The following is an 18,622-nucleotide window of genomic DNA, read 5'->3' as shown; positions in this document are numbered from 1 at the left end:
TCCCCCGCTGCATCCCATGAGATGCTCAAAACAGTGGAGGTGGCAGCAGCATGAGGAATAACCCCAAATCAAATGCAAACCAGCCACCTGGGCTGCACCTGCCAGCTGGAGCCAGGCAGGAGGGGCAGCGTGGGACCATGCTGAGGCAGGCAGCAGGGATGGGGGGACTTGGGGATGTGGGCTCCTGGCAGCCAGGTGGCTCCCGCCCCCACATGTTCCTGCTAGAACAAGGCACCAGAGATAAGGGTTTGTTTACTGGTATTAATAACTGGATGGCTCAAGGCGGATTTCTGTCTCTAAGGCAGCCTGAGCTGGGAAGGGAGAGGGGGAAAAAAAGGGCAATAACTATTTTTAGGAAAGCTGGAAAGATTTGTTTGTTTTATTAAAAATAGCTTCCCCTGTGACATGAAAGCTCAATGGGAAAATAGCCCCTGCCACAGCAAGCAGCCGGCAGCATGTGAGCGAAGGCTGCAGGGAGCGATGGAGGCGCTGCCATGTCCAGCCCCCTCCATCCCCCCCATGGGCAGCAGGTGTCTGCCAGCTCCCTGGCTCAGGGTACAAACAGTTTCTCCTGCTCCACGCTGGTGGGGGGGGTTTCTGCACTGCCCAGGCATCCCTGTGCTGAGGGCCGAGATAAGGACTCGCCGTGGCAGGCTTGTGCAGATTTGCCCCTCGGAAAAGCCCTGTCTTGCCCATCAGTGTGGGGTGTGCAGCCAAGAGGAGGGCCCCCCCCCGGCCCTCTGTTCACAGCTGCTGCCCACAGCCCCCGCACCAGAGCAGCGCTTCGGAGCCAGCAGCAGGAGAGCAGCCACGCTAACCCAGCTAAGGACAGCCCATCCCTGCAATGCAGTCCTGTCCTAGAGAGACCTGTACTGTTCGGCAGCACCGAGGACATGCTGGGGCTGACCCAGCTTCAGAGGGAGCCGCAGGGATGGAGCTGAGCCCGTCTTGCAGCTCCAGGCACAGGGGTGCCACCACACTGAGGCTGGACGTGCTGCAAAGCCGTGGGCCAGCACTGCTGCCACCCATGGCATTGGTTGAGCCGTTGTGGCACTGGCACGTGGGGCTTGACCTGGGCTGGGTGGTGAGAGCCAGGGTTGGTGCCGGTGCCACGGCAGGGCTGAGCGACAGGGCTGGGGAGGGGATGGTGGCCATGCAGCTCCCAGCTCCGCCAGTGTGGCCTTTCAGGCTCTGAGGGGTCTCCCGGTGCTGCCTGATGGCAGCCACAGCCTTGTCTGCATTTGCAGGGCTCTGGGAGTCTTCAGTTCTGCTCTCTTGCTCCTCCGGACGCCTCCATCAGCTGTGCTCGGCCCCAGCTGCACTGCATTGGCACTGTCCGGTGCAGATGGTCAGAGCCTGACCTTCCAGCTGAGCCTTGTCCTCCTCCTCCCTTCCCTCCCCACACACACGTGAGCACAACATCCAGCTTCTCCCCAGAGCCCCAGGTTTCAGGAACAAGCACAGGTTCCTTCCCCGTCTTCTCAGGGGAACTAGTGCCCAGGACCAGCTGCAGGCTTCGTGCTGGCAGCCTCACCCTGCTCCCCGCAGCTGTTGTGCGTGGCTGAAAGGCTGTCCCGAGCAAAGCCCTTGCTGCTGCTGCAGCCCGGTGGTCCACTCGGGGTCCCACTCCCCCTCCATGCCATGGGTTTCTTGGAGGAGACATCAGTACTTCTTGCAGCCGGCAAGGGCTGGCTAGATCATGTAACGCAGAGAAACAGAAGGCAGGAGGACTGAAGAGGCTCAGTAAGAGAGTAATTATTATCCCTTGAGCTTAGCTGGACATCATAGGACATAGCTGTCCCCCAGCTATTCTGTTAGGTGGCAAGGAAAGCACGGGAGCAGAGGCTGTGGGAAAGCAGGGGCAGGACCCAACGCAAACTGGGTGCAGCATGTTTTGGCCTTCGCTTGTGTTTGTCTCCTCTGTGGGAAACGTGATGAAGATGGGAGTGGGAGGGAGGGTTGCACAGAGCAGACGAAAGGGAGGGTGGAACGGGAGGGACAGGGGAAGATAAGCCTGACCCTCACCTCGGCAAAGGGCCGCTGGTGAAGGCCAGGAGCCCAAGGCTGCCTAACAGCCCTGCCCGCAGTAACGGTTCCTCCAGGTGGGCAGGCGCATCACTCCCACAGCCAGTGAAAGCCAGGGCTGTGTAGTGCAATGTTGACATTACGGACATCAAAACCCAGCGAGATGGAGGATAATAATTCTGTAAAGGGCAGGATAAGCTGGCAGAGCGCTGGGAAATTTGGCAAGGGTAACATTGCTGTCGCAGACCACAGCAAAATCCTGCAAAGCCCAGAGCGTTCGATAAAGGATAATTGTTCTTTTGCAGGGCACAGCGAGAGCTGCCAAGACGCTGAGACCTGTGATGTGGCGCACAGCTCCATTGCAGACCCCAGCGGTGTCAGCAGAGGGTAATTGGAAAATTGAAGCAGCTTTGCTGCACGTTGGAAAACTCAGGGAAGGCTGTAAAGCTGCTCAGCCTTCATTGCAGAGAGCAGCGATCATGGCTCTGGAAGAGCAGGACAGAGCAACCCGCACGACTGCGGGGCAGATGCCCCAGGCAGGGTGGCTTTTTTTTTTTTTGGCACAGAGAAAACAGACAGTTTGAGCCAGTTCCCCACCAGCGACACCCACCTCACCATCCCCACCCACCCCTCAGACACAGTGGAGCTTGGGAAAGGCAGGAGACTGAACCAGAGGGAACACCTGCCCGGGAAGGATGGGAGGCGCAGGAAAGCAGGGGCGTAGCACAGGAGCACGCAGTGATGCAGCCAAGGCAGCCAGCTGCAGCTGGTATCCGTAAGCTAAGTTTTGAGGCGCTCCCCCTTCCTTCAGATGGCTCCCTCTGATGCCGAGGTGACACAGGAACTCCCCCATCACCAAAGCCAGCAGATGCTTTTCATGACTTGGGCCCAGAGGCTGAAGGTCAATGTTTCTGACCGGAGCCTGCCAATGGCACAAAGCCTGATCTGGAACAGGCGCTTTCCCTACTGGTTCCTACTGCTTCATCCTTTGGTTCTTACGAGGTCTCCAGCCACTGCTGCCTCATCTTCCCCTTCAGCAGCAGGGAAGCCTCACAGGTACGAGAGACTGGTAGGGGCTGGGAGAACATCAGCACTGGCCAAAAGCGAGCTGAAGGTTTTAGGACCATCCATAGAAGGGGGAAATGAGCAAATGCCACTGAAAGAAAAGAGGAGCAGAGAAGGCATAAAGTAGTATTTTTTGCACTGCTATGGCTCATCAATATCATGTGCTCACCCCTCTCTGAGAGCAACTGAGGAACCTTCCCCTCTGGACAGGCGCACAAATGCAGAGGCTGAGGGCAGGAAAGGCTGCAGCGTGGGAGTTGAAGGTGCTGCTCTGCCAAGCCAAGCTACAGGGAAGGGGAGAGGAGGCAGAGACCCCCACAGTTCCTCTCTACACAAAGCGCACCCGCTGTTCCACCTCACACCGCTCCTCAGCATTGAGAGATGGACAGCAGACCACAAAATGCTGGAGTCGCTCTTCCCCCACTTCCAAGGTGGTCAAGGATATGAAATAGAGGCAAAAGGCACTTTCTTGGAGCCTTTGCCGGTGGTTTGGGCCCAAAATATGCGAAGGGACAGCTAGGGGGGTTTCCAGTACAGCACTACAGCTGAGTGTGTCCTACCACAGCCTTTGTATCAGGACTGTTCCGCCATGCACCACCCATCGCTTTTCACTGAAGTCAGAGCGCTGGAGCCTGGCAGCAGCTGGAGGCTGCGATACAGAGACAGTCTCCCGCTTTGATCAGATATTCTCTTTGGAGAATAAGTAGGGAAGAAACTTACATCCAGGGATGCTTCTCGCAAAGACAAAGAACACCTCTTTTTTGCTAAGTATCACTGTCATCAACAATAGAAACCAGAAGTCGTTCTTGAGGCTCTTCGCCCCAAACCACTTCCTTCTTCGATGCCTTCTGGTTCTTTAGCTGTCCCCAACCACCCAGCCCATCTGATGGTCACCGGCCTGGCACCCTGTACCCCGCTCTCGCACAGCACGAGCCTCCGCCTTCACTCCAACCACGTCAAGCCTCAACACTGGCCCAACATGTCCTGAGTGCAGCTCCGCATCTCGAACCGCTGCCGTCAGCCCTGGGCACCACCCACACACAGGTGCCCCCTTCTTGGGTGATAACCTTTGGCTGGGGGATACAACAGGGATCTGCTGAGACAGGAGTCCACCTTTGCCCCTACCTACCACAAACTGGTAGTGCTAACAAGTCCTAGGGAGTCCCCAGGTGGGAAATCCAAAGGTGGGATCTATCTCTGGTAAGACTGGATGGTGGCTCCATTCTTGCTCTTGAAGTTATGAAGGAAGAGGCTCCACTTAAATGTCACCTAATGCTGGCAAAGATGTAAACAGTCACGCTTGCATTTGCTACACTCCAGCACCCACTTCAGCACAGTATTAATGACTACCAAGTAGGACAACATCCCTTTTCAGAAACAAGAATTAAACTCCCAGCATGGATACTTTCCAACCGCCTAAGTGCCCTCATTCGCATTACGAATGCTAAATCTTCTGCTGCGGTACAACCTTCCTAAATGAATTCCAGTGACAGGAAAAACAGACCAAAAGAACAACCCTCCAATCCACCCTGAGAAGCTGCACCCAGACCATAAGCCAAGGACACGGTGGCTGTGAGGACAGAGACTTCTCCACTGGAGACAATGCAAGCTTTCTATTATCTGGATGGGTTGATGTTTGGTCCCCAGTGAATTGATGGCTTGTAGGTCTTCTCTGCACAAGAAAATAAACATATTTACAAACACAGGTGCTGCAAAGCGTGTTTTCTAGCAGCTCAATGCCTACCACAGTCCAAGAGCAATACTGAGGCAGCCTTGCTGCGGACAGCACAGAGGGAGAGGGGAAGTGCGGAGGTAGACTCCAGAAAAAGGGCTCAACAGAAAAAGGCACAAGACAAACTTATCTGCTGCTTGCAGCAGGGAGATGAAGAAAGAACAAAGCTGTCCTGAGATAATGAGGCAAGATAAGGAGAGTCAAAGTCAGAACAAGCTACGGGTGTATTAAGTGAGACAGGGCAGCAGGTCACGGGAGAGGGGAAGAGAACAATGATGGCAGAAGCTCTCTTTGTCCAGCTACATCAGGAGACACGGAGCTGGAGCAACCCACAAAATCATTTGTGCTGCAAAAACTATTATTTATATGACAGGTTTCAGCTGAGCTCTTGTCCAAACTACATAGCCGTGACACTTCTTGCTCTTCCAGGAATGAAGGAAGGGAGCTGGCTTAGAAGGGCAGAGGAAGAAAAAAAAAAACAAGACTAAAGCTTTATGAAAGATAAAATTTATTGGTGAGACAGAAAGACTTCGTGCCTTGCTCTTCTTGTACCAGTTCATCAAAAGGAAAAAGCTAACTGTTAAAAACCAAACACGCACATCTGTGGCCTAGGGGTCATGGAAAACCGCCCCAAGCCAAAGACAATGAAGAGCTGTGAAATACATCTCTCTCCAGGCAGGAGGATGGCAGCACGAAACTCTGCAGGAGCTGCCCCAGTGACTGGTCAAGGGTTGAAGTGACAGTCCAGCCAGCCCCTCTCCTGCAGGTTTGGGTACATTTCCTGTACCCCTCCCCAGCATTGTACCTTTAAACTGATTCCATTAAGCCAGCAAAGAAGTGTTAAATTAAAACTTAACCTCAATTTAAACTGAATTTACACAGCTTTGGCTTGCACCAGGCAGTTTACAAGGGCAAATCACAACCAAAAAATAGTTTTAGAAGAGTAAAACATACCCATGCAGGACTCGAGCTCTTGTCCGCCAAACTGGTTCTACCTACGTCAGTGCAACTTGGGCTCATTTTCACCTGAGTTACCACATCTTACCCTTCAGCCTGGGTGCTTCTCCACAGCGTTAGTGCCAACACCCACGCAGAGAGATTGCGGCCAGTTCATCTGTTCTGTTTCACCACACCAACATGATCAATTCCCAGCTCAGAAGCGAGGACAGCGTCAGAAGCTCAAGTCCCAGCCACCTGGGGAAAACCTCCAGGTGCCGAGGAAGGGCATGATCCAGCCAAGAACCTACCTGACAACTAACCTGAGACATGACAGCCAGACATGACAGTTCCAGTGCATAGGGGTTAGTTCACCCTAAAAAGACTTATGAACAGAAAACCCACAAACACACATACATGTACAATTAGAAAACATTTAATTCAGAATTTTAGAGGCTTAAAAAAATAATTTTAAAATAATTTTGATGCGTGTGGCCTGCTGAGTTTCCAAGCACGCAGCCTGGCCAAGGCCAACCTTCTCCTCCCTCTCTCCATCACACTCCCCTCTCCCAAGCACTGTAACCTTTTGTGCACGGTCCTGTTCCGAGACACCTTCCGATGCACTCCAAGGAAAAGAAGAACGAGCAGCTCATTAAAAGGAAAGAAATTTCAAACACGTGCTCAGCAACATGCCTTTTCCAAGCCCTTAGTGGTTTTTTTTCCCCCCTTCTCAGGACAGGCACGAACAACTGAATGCGCGCCCAGCCTCCCGCCCCTTCAGCAGTTTGCCACTCGGGGCTCTCGCTTCCTGACCATGTCCTCTGCCAAGAGGGGGTCAGCAGCGTTTTTCCCACAAGCAGCAGGAATGAACATTTTTGTTTACACTGACGTGTACCGTTCCCTTCCACTCTTCAGTCCCTCCGTTCCACCATAGCGGACCTTTGAACATTTGCGCAGCGACATGTTTTAGTGCTGTGCTTGACAGCAGCCATACCCTCTGTTCTGGTTCAGATCCCCAAGTCTTCAGCAAACGTGCAGCCCATTTGATGTGCCTGCAGCCGATGCCATCTTTCTGGCACTTGTCCCACATGGATCTCCTTTTTGCCTTTGGCCATGTGCTTGGCAGAGGGCTGGACCACGGAAGCCAAGTAAAGCAAGTTACCTAAATGTTATCATAGGGAACTGCAAGGCCAATGTTGTAGTTGTAACCAGTCACTTCGTCATAGGAAGAGCGGCAAATAGGAAGGACGCTTTCTACAGCCAGCTGGTCCACTGAGAACTCGTAGGCATAAATGATTCCTCGATGCCTGTAAAAAAAGACAACCGGGACACACCGTTTTACCTTAATTATATATTTCAACAGGGGAAAGGAAGTTAGAGATTGCCATAAAGGATTAGAATTCAATGCTTCAGAAGCTGACTATAAAAGCCCATCCCTTCTTCGCCAGGGCTGTCTGTGCAGTTTTAATGGAGAAAACTCCCTCCTGCCCCCTTCCAGGGACCCCACAAAGCCCTGGAAACCAACGGTGAATAGCACTGCAGAGACGTGACTGTCATCTGCTGAAACATTTCTGCTCTATTCAGGAAGGGGGAAGATAAGTACACGGTAGTTTGATAGTTCAATTAGACATGCTAACAGCCATCTGAGATGCAAATACCAAAACCTGGAGCCTAAATATCAGTAGTCTTCCTTTAAGAGGAGAGATCATTACTAATATTTAGAGCAAGGAAAGGGCTGCATTCTCTGCCTGGCTTCAGCGGCCTTTACACTCCCCTGCTGAAAAAGAAATGCCTCTTCTTTTTGTGCTCAGAAGTAAATAAAGAGCCAATTCATCAATGGTTTTGAAAGCCTTCTCTTTAAACTTTATTTTATTTTTCAGCTATACCTTCTCTATTACTGCTCTGGATCATGACTCATGTGCTTAGTGTGCCATTTAAAAATATATAATAAAACAGATCTTTGCAGTGCCAAAAATCCTACCCTTCAAAGCTGGCTTACTCACTTGCGGTGTGCGGTAAGGTCATCGTCCGTGATGCTGGCACCTCGGGGAGTTTTCTCGTCAGGGATGTTTGCAGTGATGAGGCTATGAGAATTAAACCATATGTGGCGAACTGGATGTCTGAAAAATAACCCACAGCACTGGGTGAGACGTCACCTGCATTAGACTCCTAAAATCCAAGCACAGTAAAGGAATTGCTCTGGATTAAACAAGAATTCATTTAAATCATTCTCTATGGCCAGAGACTGGGAAGCTGCACCTTTGGCTCTTCGCCTGTCTGGAGCAGATAAACACGACTTTTATCCCCATCTAGTGGGCTGTTACCAGAACACACATGAAGGCCAAAAAATATTTTAGACACTTGGCAGTACACGGGCTGCAAGGGATCTGTGCTCCCTGCTTGCTTTGCTGCTGTAAGGACTGCGGGAGAACACTCCCGGGAAAAGCAGGATGCCTCCCAAAATGAAGGACAGGGACACCCAGGACCCCTAAACCCCCAAGCACTGAGCTATGGCTGCTTTAGAAATGCACTATATGTCACAAGCTAAGAGGTCTGGTCTTCACTCCTTTTCCTCTTGCTGGTGAATAAACTAACCCTGAACCATTATAGCAGCATTTACTGTTCAAGTAGGAGTAATTTATCTTCTCAGATTAGGATGGCTCATCTCTACCACCCTAACATGTCTGCTGTTGTCTCCCTTAGCTGCTGCCCTTGGTTTCTATCCATGACACTGGGCTGTAGGCACAGCTAAGAGAAGGTGTGTATGTTGTTATCGATGAAGGACTTTTTGACTGAAGTGATCCCTTCTGATTCCTATATAGATTCAACAGTATTTGAAATATTAAATCTAATGATTTCACTTTTACTACACCCCCAAAGGTCAGATCTGCACTGCCTGCCCTCCTTCTTGGCACGCTCATTAGTGCTGCTCCAGGAGACAGTCAATGCAATATTGTCCTTAATGCATCAGCCGCATCACAACGGGCTTTATAATTCACAGGGTCAAAAGAGAAGATGATACCTGCTATTAATCAACGACAACTCCAGCTTGAGCTTCCTTGACTGTAAATACCTCATCTAGCTCCTCTTTGGGGAAGATTTTTTTAAATAAAAAAATAATAATCAGGATTTATCTGTTCGTCTTATTAAGGGTATCACTCAGACTTACAAGGAGCTAAATCCTTGAGGTCTTAATTCAGACAAAGCTAGCTCCCTGGGAATTGTGCTCAGGAAATCATGACTTGGCAGTAGCGACTGACGGTCTTCGGTCAACTCCCGGATAGTGATCTCTGCTTGTACTTTCATACTGTGCTTCTTGTGCTTTCACTGCAAACTGGTATTTTAATATTTAAATGAGTTTAAATACCAGCCTGGCTTTGATTGTTACCGCATGAGTGAGGTGAACAGAGACGCAGGTATTGTAAGGATATAGCAGATCGAGACAGCCAGAACCAGTCACTCTGAAGACAACAGCCAGGAGTCCAGCATTTTAAATCCAAGGTTCAATAAAGCAAATGCTGGCTGGGGAGGGGTCAGGCAGAGGGAAAAGACACTCACTGAACTTCACAGAAAATCCACAGGGAACAATTTCCATGCTCCCTTATGCTGACTGAAGCGCTCTTTTTAACTAACGAGTAAAAAGCCTACAATAGCTAAAGGGCACACGCAGAAACACGCACAAGACTCCAGGTGGGGACACAATCTGTTCCCAAATCACATGAAAACTAAACAGAATTCTCAGAAGCTTTAGACATGGGCATGTTCTCATTTATGGTTCTGGATCATCCCATTCCCACATGCCTCCTGTCAGCCAGATCCAATAAACACCCTTGCAATGGAGCCCCATGCAAACAAAAGTACCTGGCATGCATTTCCCAGAGTTTGGTGCCCATCCGCTGGTCCCACACACAGACCAAGCCCTCTTCTCCTCCACTGACGATCTTCCAGTCATCCATCTGGACCGCAGACACTCCTAACTGGTGGGCATACAGGGAGCACAAAGATTCGCTTTGGCGGAGATCGAATACCCTGACCCTAAATGAAAGCAAATAAAGAACAGACAAAAACAGGTGTGGATCTGCAGCCCGGGGGGTTCTATGAGCACAAGTACTTTTGGGGTTATGAAAATATGTCTAAGACAGCAGTAGACCCACGGCCATGACAGGGCCAGAAATCCAATACAGCCCTGAATTTTCACTCTGACTTCTATTATTGAACGTTTTTTAGGCAGACTTCTCCCACCGTACAGGGCCTGTCTCTTTTCATGCCCTAGGTGATGTAAAATGTAAGTGCAATTTGGAGAAAGCTCCTCTCTGTGCCTCCCAAAACGTTAGCAATGTCATGAGGCATAAAGTACCCTGCTCTGGGCGTACTGCTAACACATCCTACCCCTTGGTACCTAACTCACGTCCACCATGGCTGAGAGGTAATATTATTATGAAGATCAAGGAAAGGACTATTATTACAGAGATTTAGGAAGAGACTAAACGTATGGCAATTCAAAAGACAAGTCAAGGGAATTATAGGTTTATACGCTTGAGTTAATCACTGATATTGAAACAAAGCTATCCACAAACACCCAGCAATCAGTACCTCTTCTGATTTCAAAAACGCAACTACTGACTGCGGGCAGCTTTTAGGTACATCTGGTTTTCAGAAATTATTGATCACTCAGGGCAGTCATTTTGAAGAGAAACGTATCGAAGACTCAGCTAAAAGCAGAACTGTAGAAAAAGAGCTTAGAATTTCAACCACTGCAACAAGTCCACAAAACCAGTTAAAGCTAATGGTGTTATGATTTAAACCCAGCACATATCACAAAGGAGTATGTTTTTTGATCCTCATATATCAAGATTAAGAGATAAAGCAACGTACATCAGTGAATAAAAAACAAATGCAGCGAGTGAAAACAGAAGTAAAAAGGAAATACTGATCTCAGATTTGAAAAGAAGCCAGAGAAAGTTCCTTCCAGCTGCTGGCTATCAAGAATGAAACCATCAGGCACACATTAATTCCAGAAAAGGCCAAACCATACTTGTTCCAACACATTAACTGTACTTTATTCTATACCCCTAGTTGTGTTGCAAGTCTTCCCTTTTCCTTTCTCAAATGGAGACAGCATCATAGGATTGTACAAACAACACATTTCAGCAACTGAAATAAAAGGCAACACAACAGTCCAAAACTCCAACAGAGCAACACCCATGCGGCGCGCAGGCAAACGTGCCGGAACAGAGTGAGGAGCACGCTTTGTGTGGCTCCAGAGTCACCCTTGGGAAAACCCCATCACAATAGTTGCTGATGGTGAAAAGGACTTCTTGCTTTCTCCAACTCCAGCAGAGAGAAGCTTTGGCTAAATATGAGAGCTATGCTTTGGGTTAGGATGGGATATTTTGGAAGTGTTCACACCCCGCACTCTCCCTGTCCTAGTGCATGTGTTCTGCAGGGCAATCAGAGCTGCTTCTGTTTGGTAAGCACAGCTGGAAATGAAGATCTGACTGTGTCCTGGTTATTTCATTAGCAAGGGCCCAGGTTTCAGGCAGGTGTCCATTCTGGCACACCCTTGGAAGAATCAGAGACACACTTGAGTGTCAACAGCTGGGCTCAGTGGGAGCACATCAGATACAGTTCCCTTGAGCTTGGATGAAAGGAAGGTATTCTTGAGACCAGGCTTTGACTCTCCTGTTAGACTATCTTAGAAGTAAGTTCATTTGCCTTTAGGAGAGCACAGAATACATGTTTTGATCCACACTTTTCAGCAATGGTATACACTGGGCTTGCCATATGTTTGCTTTTCCAACGCTATTCACCATCTCAGATTCCAGGCTGTGGTTGTGCAGTGCATCAGCATATGCTCTCTGTTATCAGATCTCTGGCCAGCATGAAGCATAGCTAAGTAATGAAACTCAGGATTCAGGAGTGTTTTTTGATGGAAAGAGATTTTATAGGCACTACCAAAAACATTTCACTTCAACAGGGTGGTCTGTGTTACTTTTCAAAATCATGGCTTTGAATAAAAGATTAGCATATAGCAGTAAAATTGTGAAAGTGCTACATTTAATTCCAGCAATACATTTCCCCACTGGCCATCAGTAGTTTGAACTCACGTGGCAAGGTCCCCGTTTAGTACACTTGCTCCACAGTAGGGCTATGGAGGTCCATGTCACATCCCACCTGTGGATGTCCAGCACCTATTAATACCCTTCACAAAGCACCACACGAGGAACTGACCTCTGAGATACACATGGTCTTGTCTCCTGGACGCCAACTTATTTGCTGAACTGTTGATTCCTAACTTCTTGCTATTGTAGTGATGGCCAACCCCTGAGCTCAGTCAATGCTTGAGCTGAAAAACTGAAAAGCTTTCTGGAGGGGAAAGGGCACAGTCATTTACTCTAGAATGAAGAGAGTAACTTTCCATCTCACTTAAGGGATATCAACTTTATCTACTCTCCCATCATTGTGCAAATGATCAAAATTGGCGGTAGTTTGGGTGCTTTGGAAAACAAATTGTCTGCTTTTAGAGGGAAAACACTCCCAAGGATTCAATTACATGTGTCAAACTTCAGATATTTCCTTTATCCTCTTTGCTGAGAAAGTGTGAGGTTAGCTTGCACTGCCTATTCACTGAGAAGGGAAAAAAGCTGTTTGACAAAATAATCATTTTTGCAAGCTGCTGCACTGGCGGGACAGAGGTCTGGGATTTGGCAAAGGGAAGTATCCGCCTTACAAGCTGATACCCACCACCACACCAGACCACCACCTGCAGCCTGATGCCCAGTGCAGAAAGGAGGGGGGAAGGAATGGGGAGCCATTAGACACTGGCTCCTCGCCATCCCACATCTCCTTTGGTGCACTGGATCAGACCCCACAAATAACTAGCCAAAAAAAGAAAATCTAAAAATTGGACTCAAAGGGTCTTTTTAAGCACTTTAATCCTTTCGCGCTGACGGTTCCCAGCGCGTCCGTTCCTGGCACCAGATATTGTGCTGGGAAAATCCTACTCCCCAAGCCAAGGAGTTAAAGAGAAAGCTGCTAATCAGCTAAATAGAAGCTGGAATCTGTTCATATGAAAGTCTCTTTTTTTTGTCACCTGAGGGACATCACAGTGTTCCGAAATACACTCTTGACATCATTTGGCAGACAGACCCATCTCATCCTACATGATTCATCCCTTAGGTTATTTTTTTAATATCAGAAAGTGAGCTTTTAAATGCCAAACTAATTTTGCGGGTGGTGGTGGGGAAGTGGAAGATGTTCCAAGTGGTCTCGCTGGGCTGTACACCAACTGCGTCCACCAAATGGCTTAAAAAGAAAGTCTTCCCATGGAGCTTTCTGAAACAAAGCAAACTGGCAGCCACATCCAACTATTACCTAATATTTTGTTCCTAAAGTTCACGCAGGCTGCATTTGAAACATTAGAGGAGAAACAAATTCTAGCAGGTCCAGATGTAGGACAGAAGGACAGGAAGTAAGCTAATCTGAGATGGGCTGCAGCTCTTGGTAGCACCTACCTTCTGTCTTTATTGCCTGTAACAAGCATGTTTGGAGGACTGTTCTGGAGGTTGACACACGTAAAGTCACCTATCGAGTTGCCCATCTTCTTCAGGCACTGACTTGTTTCCAGATTGTAAAGAAGGATCTGGCAGAAAGAGAACAAACACCGGCTAAATGTAGCATGAGCACAACTAGTACACTTTGCCGCAGCATGAAGCAGAGCAGAGTTGTTACCATCAGAGATCATCTGCAGGACTCAGTTATGTATTAACATATTGAGAAACAAGACACATCTCTACCCCTATTAAGAAGGGCAACAACACCCTCAGAAGTAAGGAAATCAAGTTTCACAATGGAATCCATCAAGAAGCAGGTATGCAAGGTTCTCATCAAGCAGTATCAGATAGGTAGAGCTCTCAGGCAAGCAAAGCCAACCATACAGATCTTCTCCAGGTCATATTTTTAAGGTTTACATGGAAAAGCAAATAGTTTCTTCATCAATTTTAGTATTTAGAAGAGTAGAAAAGTAAACAGAATCAACATTTGGAAGGTTTAGACAGATGGACTGTTCAAGAAAGATTCAATCAAATACAGCAAAAACTGAAGAGCAGAACTGAACACTGACTCAGCGCTGACAGGCCCTGCTGATAGCTTTTGTACAGATCACGCGGCAGGAACAGCTTAAGAGAAATACTACATCTGAAGTGGCAGTTCAGATGGGAAAGGAATAAAAGCAACTCTGATTTTACACAACATCCAGGATGATTCAACCAGAGACTGGAAGAGAGGTACGAGCTGTTTCTCGTCTGTTCACCCTCCTCTCCTTTGCACAGCAATCAGTTTAATCACGTTCTCTTTCTGTCTTTCCTGGGGGGCCAGATGAGATTTATCTATTTGGGTCTTTCAATTTAGGAGAGCAAGTATTTTTGGAAACAGAAGAAATGTACTGGTCAAAGCCCAGTGGAGCTCAGCGCAGTACCTGGTCTTACATAACTTGATAAATATTATTAAATTTCATGGTGATGCTCCTTTAATTTAAAAGAAACCTACGACCATAGAAAGAGTAACAGTAGTTAAAACATCAGAAAAACCTGATGGCTTCCGTGGCTGCATCAGCGTGGCTATGTCAACGTCACATCAATATTCTTAATTTCTACTTTTCTGATTATATCCACATGCAGCTTAATAAATGTTACACTATCTGTACACATTCCTTCAACATTTGCCAGAGCAGCGACAGTGATGCTGCCTGGCCTTTTCCTTCTATCTGTGCAATTTTAGTAAACATCTGAGAGGTCGAGTGAAGTGAGCAGGAGGGGATCATTTTGTGATGGATGCCTCTAGGTAACAAAAGCAAAGCTTTAAAGATCTCTAGGAATACTGCAAAGGAAGGCAGAGAATTTGCAGGTTTCCTCCACCTGCCATTTCTCCCAGCTAAAGAGCAGGCACAGTTTTATTCAGATGTATTATCAGGTCCCCATTAGACTCAACACATTCATACCTGCTTTCCTCAGTTTCTTGTGATAATTATAATCTCCCAACCAGTTCCCTTTCCCAGCCTTGTCTTTGTGAATCTATCTGCGTCAAATACCGGTCCTTGGCATGCAATTTTTCCACCTTAAGACCCAAAAAACCAAGTAAGTTCTACTGAAGCTCTGTAAAGCAAGGAAGACTCTACCTTTGCAGGGAGACTTAGGACTTAGAGGTTGCTGAAAAATTAATTTAAACTTCCAATACTATGAAAAAGTTGCTACAAACTGCATGAAAATGTTCATCTTCAAGGTAAAGACCAATTTATAGCCTGTTCTCAGTTGCAGCACAGCTTCCAACAGCTCACTAACCAATCCCAGAGGTAATGACATTCTGGCAAAGGTACTTTGCACAGTTTTCAGTGCAAAGGAAACTAATATCTGTGCCTGGCAACCAAATTTCTCCTTAGGAAGTTTTGAACAAGAGACAAACTCAATAAATTGCTGAATTCAACTTATGAACAATAAACGATCAGGTCAACAGCAACGCATTCCAGCTCCCAGTTGAGCGTCTGAACCAGCCCTTCCCAGCTGTACGGTAAAACACTGGAGAGGAGCGGGCCAAATGCTGCTTTCTCAGAAGTCCCCTGGGGCTAATGCTTAAAGTGAACATCCATAAACTATTAATTTATATAAATGACCATAGCTCCCATCTATCCTATAAACATATGATAGATACTTGAAAATTCAGTTATGGCCATGAAAGACAGCTTCCACATAGCATTTAAAGATCCCTATTTCACATTGGAGCAAATATTATGTATTCTCCTGTTTGCAGTCTCAACTTTAGACCTGTGGCAATCCTCCTATGTAGGTAGCACCAGCTAAAAAGCTATTTATTTCTCCTCACATATCTTGTAGATGGCCAACAATTTAAAATGTTTGTATATAAGAAAGTGAATCTGTAAAAAAAAGAAAGGTTCAGATCCACAAAACTGGAAGAAAAGCTTTTGTCTTACCTTTTTCTCCTACCCCCTCCAATTCCTTCTCTTCTCATATCAGTCTCCATTCTTTTAAAGACTGTTGGGTGTTGGGTTTTTTTTCCAGATTTCATAACGGATATATGTATTTCTAGCCAATGAGCTCTACCATTGGAAGAAAGATTCTCTTTGTGATTTTTGGCATCCAGGATTTACCTATCTTTAGATTCAACTACCGTCTTGAGCAATTTTATGGTCTGCAAATCAATTTCAAAACCTTATCCTGACAAACCGATAGGTAAAGAAACAAAAAACTCAGAATGCTTTTGAAAGTCTGAATAATAATTTCTTAGAGTCAGAGGTTTTAAAAACATACTGATGACAATTTTTGAGTTTTTAGAACACTTCTGATGAGCTCTCCTATAATATCCCAAGGCAACAAGGATTTTCCTTACAAAGGCCAAGGAGAACGAATGAAAATACCTGGTCAACAGGGACATGAAAGAAGGGCCTGTATGTTAAAGGGCAGATAAAGCATAAGATCTTTAGGAGGTTTATAATCCTATAATGCACACTGCAAAGGGATTACCCTTTTAAAGATATTTAAAATCCTATAATGGACACCCAAGACCAGTGACCTAATAGGTACCGACCTGAAGGTAAGTGAAGCAAGACCATTTGGGTGTGAAATGAAGTACCCTGGGATAACACACTAACGAGCATCCCTTCCCCCCGTGGGACTTTGGGGACACAAGGGAGGAAAAGCATTAAATAATCTGTGCAGATGTATCAGGAATCTAACGCACAAAATAAAAAGTGTTACCTATTAACACTGTTCAAGTGAAAAAATCTAAGTTATTGGATAAGAGCCAAGCAATCTCCCAGAATGCTTAATAATTCAGCAAGCCAGAAATAGCCAGAGTACCTTTACCATTATGTTTAGTTAAAGACCACAGAGATTAGAAAACACATTATCCATCTCAGAGGCGATTCTTTCCATGTTACAAGTCCCTTAACGACCTTTACCATCTCTCCCTCTCTCTCTCTCTCTTTTAATAAGGCTGAGCAAATGGGACTTCATTTTATCCGATTGCCACAGACTAGTGGTATTAATTATTCATGCTTATACTCTCTCTTTTGTTAAGGCAGTGCATTAGACTAATTTCCCTCTTTACTGTGCAAGTTGGGCAAGTCTCAACCTGTGGCCACTATTTTCAGATAGATGTGCTGAGAAGCTGGCAAATTCACGAGACCAGGCAGAGCAAGAAGGGAAACGTTACTGTACTTCATGAAACTACAGAGCAGTGGGTACAGGGAACTCTCTCTAAATGCTGTCCAAGAACTCAAGAAAGAAGACTAAGTTAATTTACAAAGAATTACAGTCTCTGTAGCCAGAATAGCTAAGCTGTGAGCTTTGTTACATCTCGCAGCTAAGTGAGGTCAAGCGTGGTCGATGTACTCTGGTTGAGATACTTCCAAGAGAAACCAAGGAACTGAAGGAAATGCTGTTGATGGAACTCTTCCATGCATGTCCAATACCCCAGCAGGTGTTTTGGGATCCTGTGTTGTTGGAGATGTCTTTTTTGGATGGAACATTAAAACAACAAATCCCCAAGCACTTGTTATCAAAGAGCCTGTGGTACTTTCAACAAGAGCAGGGGTGTTCAGCCCACTGTCCTGGCTGAAAGCCAGCAGACAACTGCTTTGTGAAATAGCTGGTTTCCCTTTGCAATCGCATCTCTGCTTCTCGTCAAAAGTTACACACCGCACGGCTCGTAAAAAGTGAGCTGTCTCTCCGAATTGGGCAAAGCACTCTGTATACAGAGTAGATTTAGTTCTTATCTAGATGAAGTATTGAACAGAGTATCATAAATATTAGTAAAAAGTATACTGTAAAACCACACAAAACCTACGTCCTTTTACTTACTGAATAAGGGACAGGATACATGAAAGAATCACTTTCTCAGACAGAACCGTCTAGGATAAAGGTTTCTAACTGTCGCTTCAGAGACAGAGGATCCAAATGAAAAAACTGAGTTGCTGAAACAGGCAGAGGAACAGGCAGCAAGATTGGCAACAGAATTTGCATTTATTTTCAGATTGTTTCCCTCCCTTTCTTTCTGCCCATCCCTCTGCCAAGGAGAAAAAAAACCCCACATCACCTGAATACATAAAAATATTGCCAACAGAAGAAAGGGTCATGAAATTTCAAGTCCACCATGAATAAAGAAGGATCTCGTTTTTGCTCAGGTCAAAACCATTCAATTCAAAGGGTATCTACAAAAGCAGTAAGGCTATTTCATATGCATTTGCAGCAGAAGCCATCAAATTAAGTACAACATATGGTACTCACTGCCACAAGTTTGAATTTTATTTCTAAAGGGATGTGGAAAAAAGAATATTTTCAAAGTTTACAAGCCCCAGGGGCACAGTTTCCCAGCGCAAATATATTGAATTGCCTACTGTAAATATGGCACATAACACTGCAACAACAACAACAAAATTTGACTATTAACAAATGCAAGGTCAGCATATTGATACTTGTACAGAGGTAAGTGTTCTGGCTCCATAAATTTAAAGATGAGCTAAGATTTAAAAGGAGCAGCTGAGGGAGACAGACAATCAGAGAGAAAGAAAAAGAGTAAATCATACACAAAACAGCCAGTAAAAAAAAAAATTTAAAAAGCAGTTAATATACATGAATAATGGATGTTTGATTTAAAAGCAGTTTACTCCAATATGATGTAATTTTTGACAATCAGCCAGAGAGACTATTTTGCAAGCTCTTGCCAGATATAAGTCATTGTGTAAAGCTGGTAACACAACTGTTTCTCCGAGCATGTGGAAAATTGACTTTCATGCCATCCTAAAGGTGACTTTACGCTGGCAAACGAGCGCTCTTATTCTGCATGCACTGA

The 18,622-nt window shown here is 46.2% G+C and overlaps 1 protein-coding gene across 1 annotated transcript in view; it reads right to left on the bottom strand.

The window, feature by feature from the left end:
* Window positions 1–6,178: 6,178 nt before the first annotated feature.
* The window catches only part of FBXW8 (F-box and WD repeat domain containing 8), a 51,793-nt gene continuing 39,349 nt past the window's right edge, over window positions 6,179–18,622 (bottom strand). Inside the window, exons 8-11 of the mRNA XM_064466135.1 lie at window positions 13,273–13,400; window positions 9,620–9,793; window positions 7,762–7,878; window positions 6,179–7,065 (exon numbers count right to left, since the gene is read on the bottom strand). Of these exons, the coding sequence (XP_064322205.1) occupies window positions 6,921–7,065; window positions 7,762–7,878; window positions 9,620–9,793; window positions 13,273–13,400 (564 nt within the window). The 3' untranslated portion in view covers window positions 6,179–6,920. The remainder of the gene's footprint in view (window positions 7,066–7,761; window positions 7,879–9,619; window positions 9,794–13,272; window positions 13,401–18,622) is intronic.

The sequence above is a fragment of the Phalacrocorax carbo genome, chromosome 15 (assembly GCF_963921805.1).
Source record: "Phalacrocorax carbo chromosome 15, bPhaCar2.1, whole genome shotgun sequence".
Lineage (NCBI taxonomy): Eukaryota > Metazoa > Chordata > Aves > Suliformes > Phalacrocoracidae > Phalacrocorax > Phalacrocorax carbo.
Note: the sequence above shows the minus strand (reverse complement) of the source record. Positions and strands in the feature narration are given on the sequence as shown.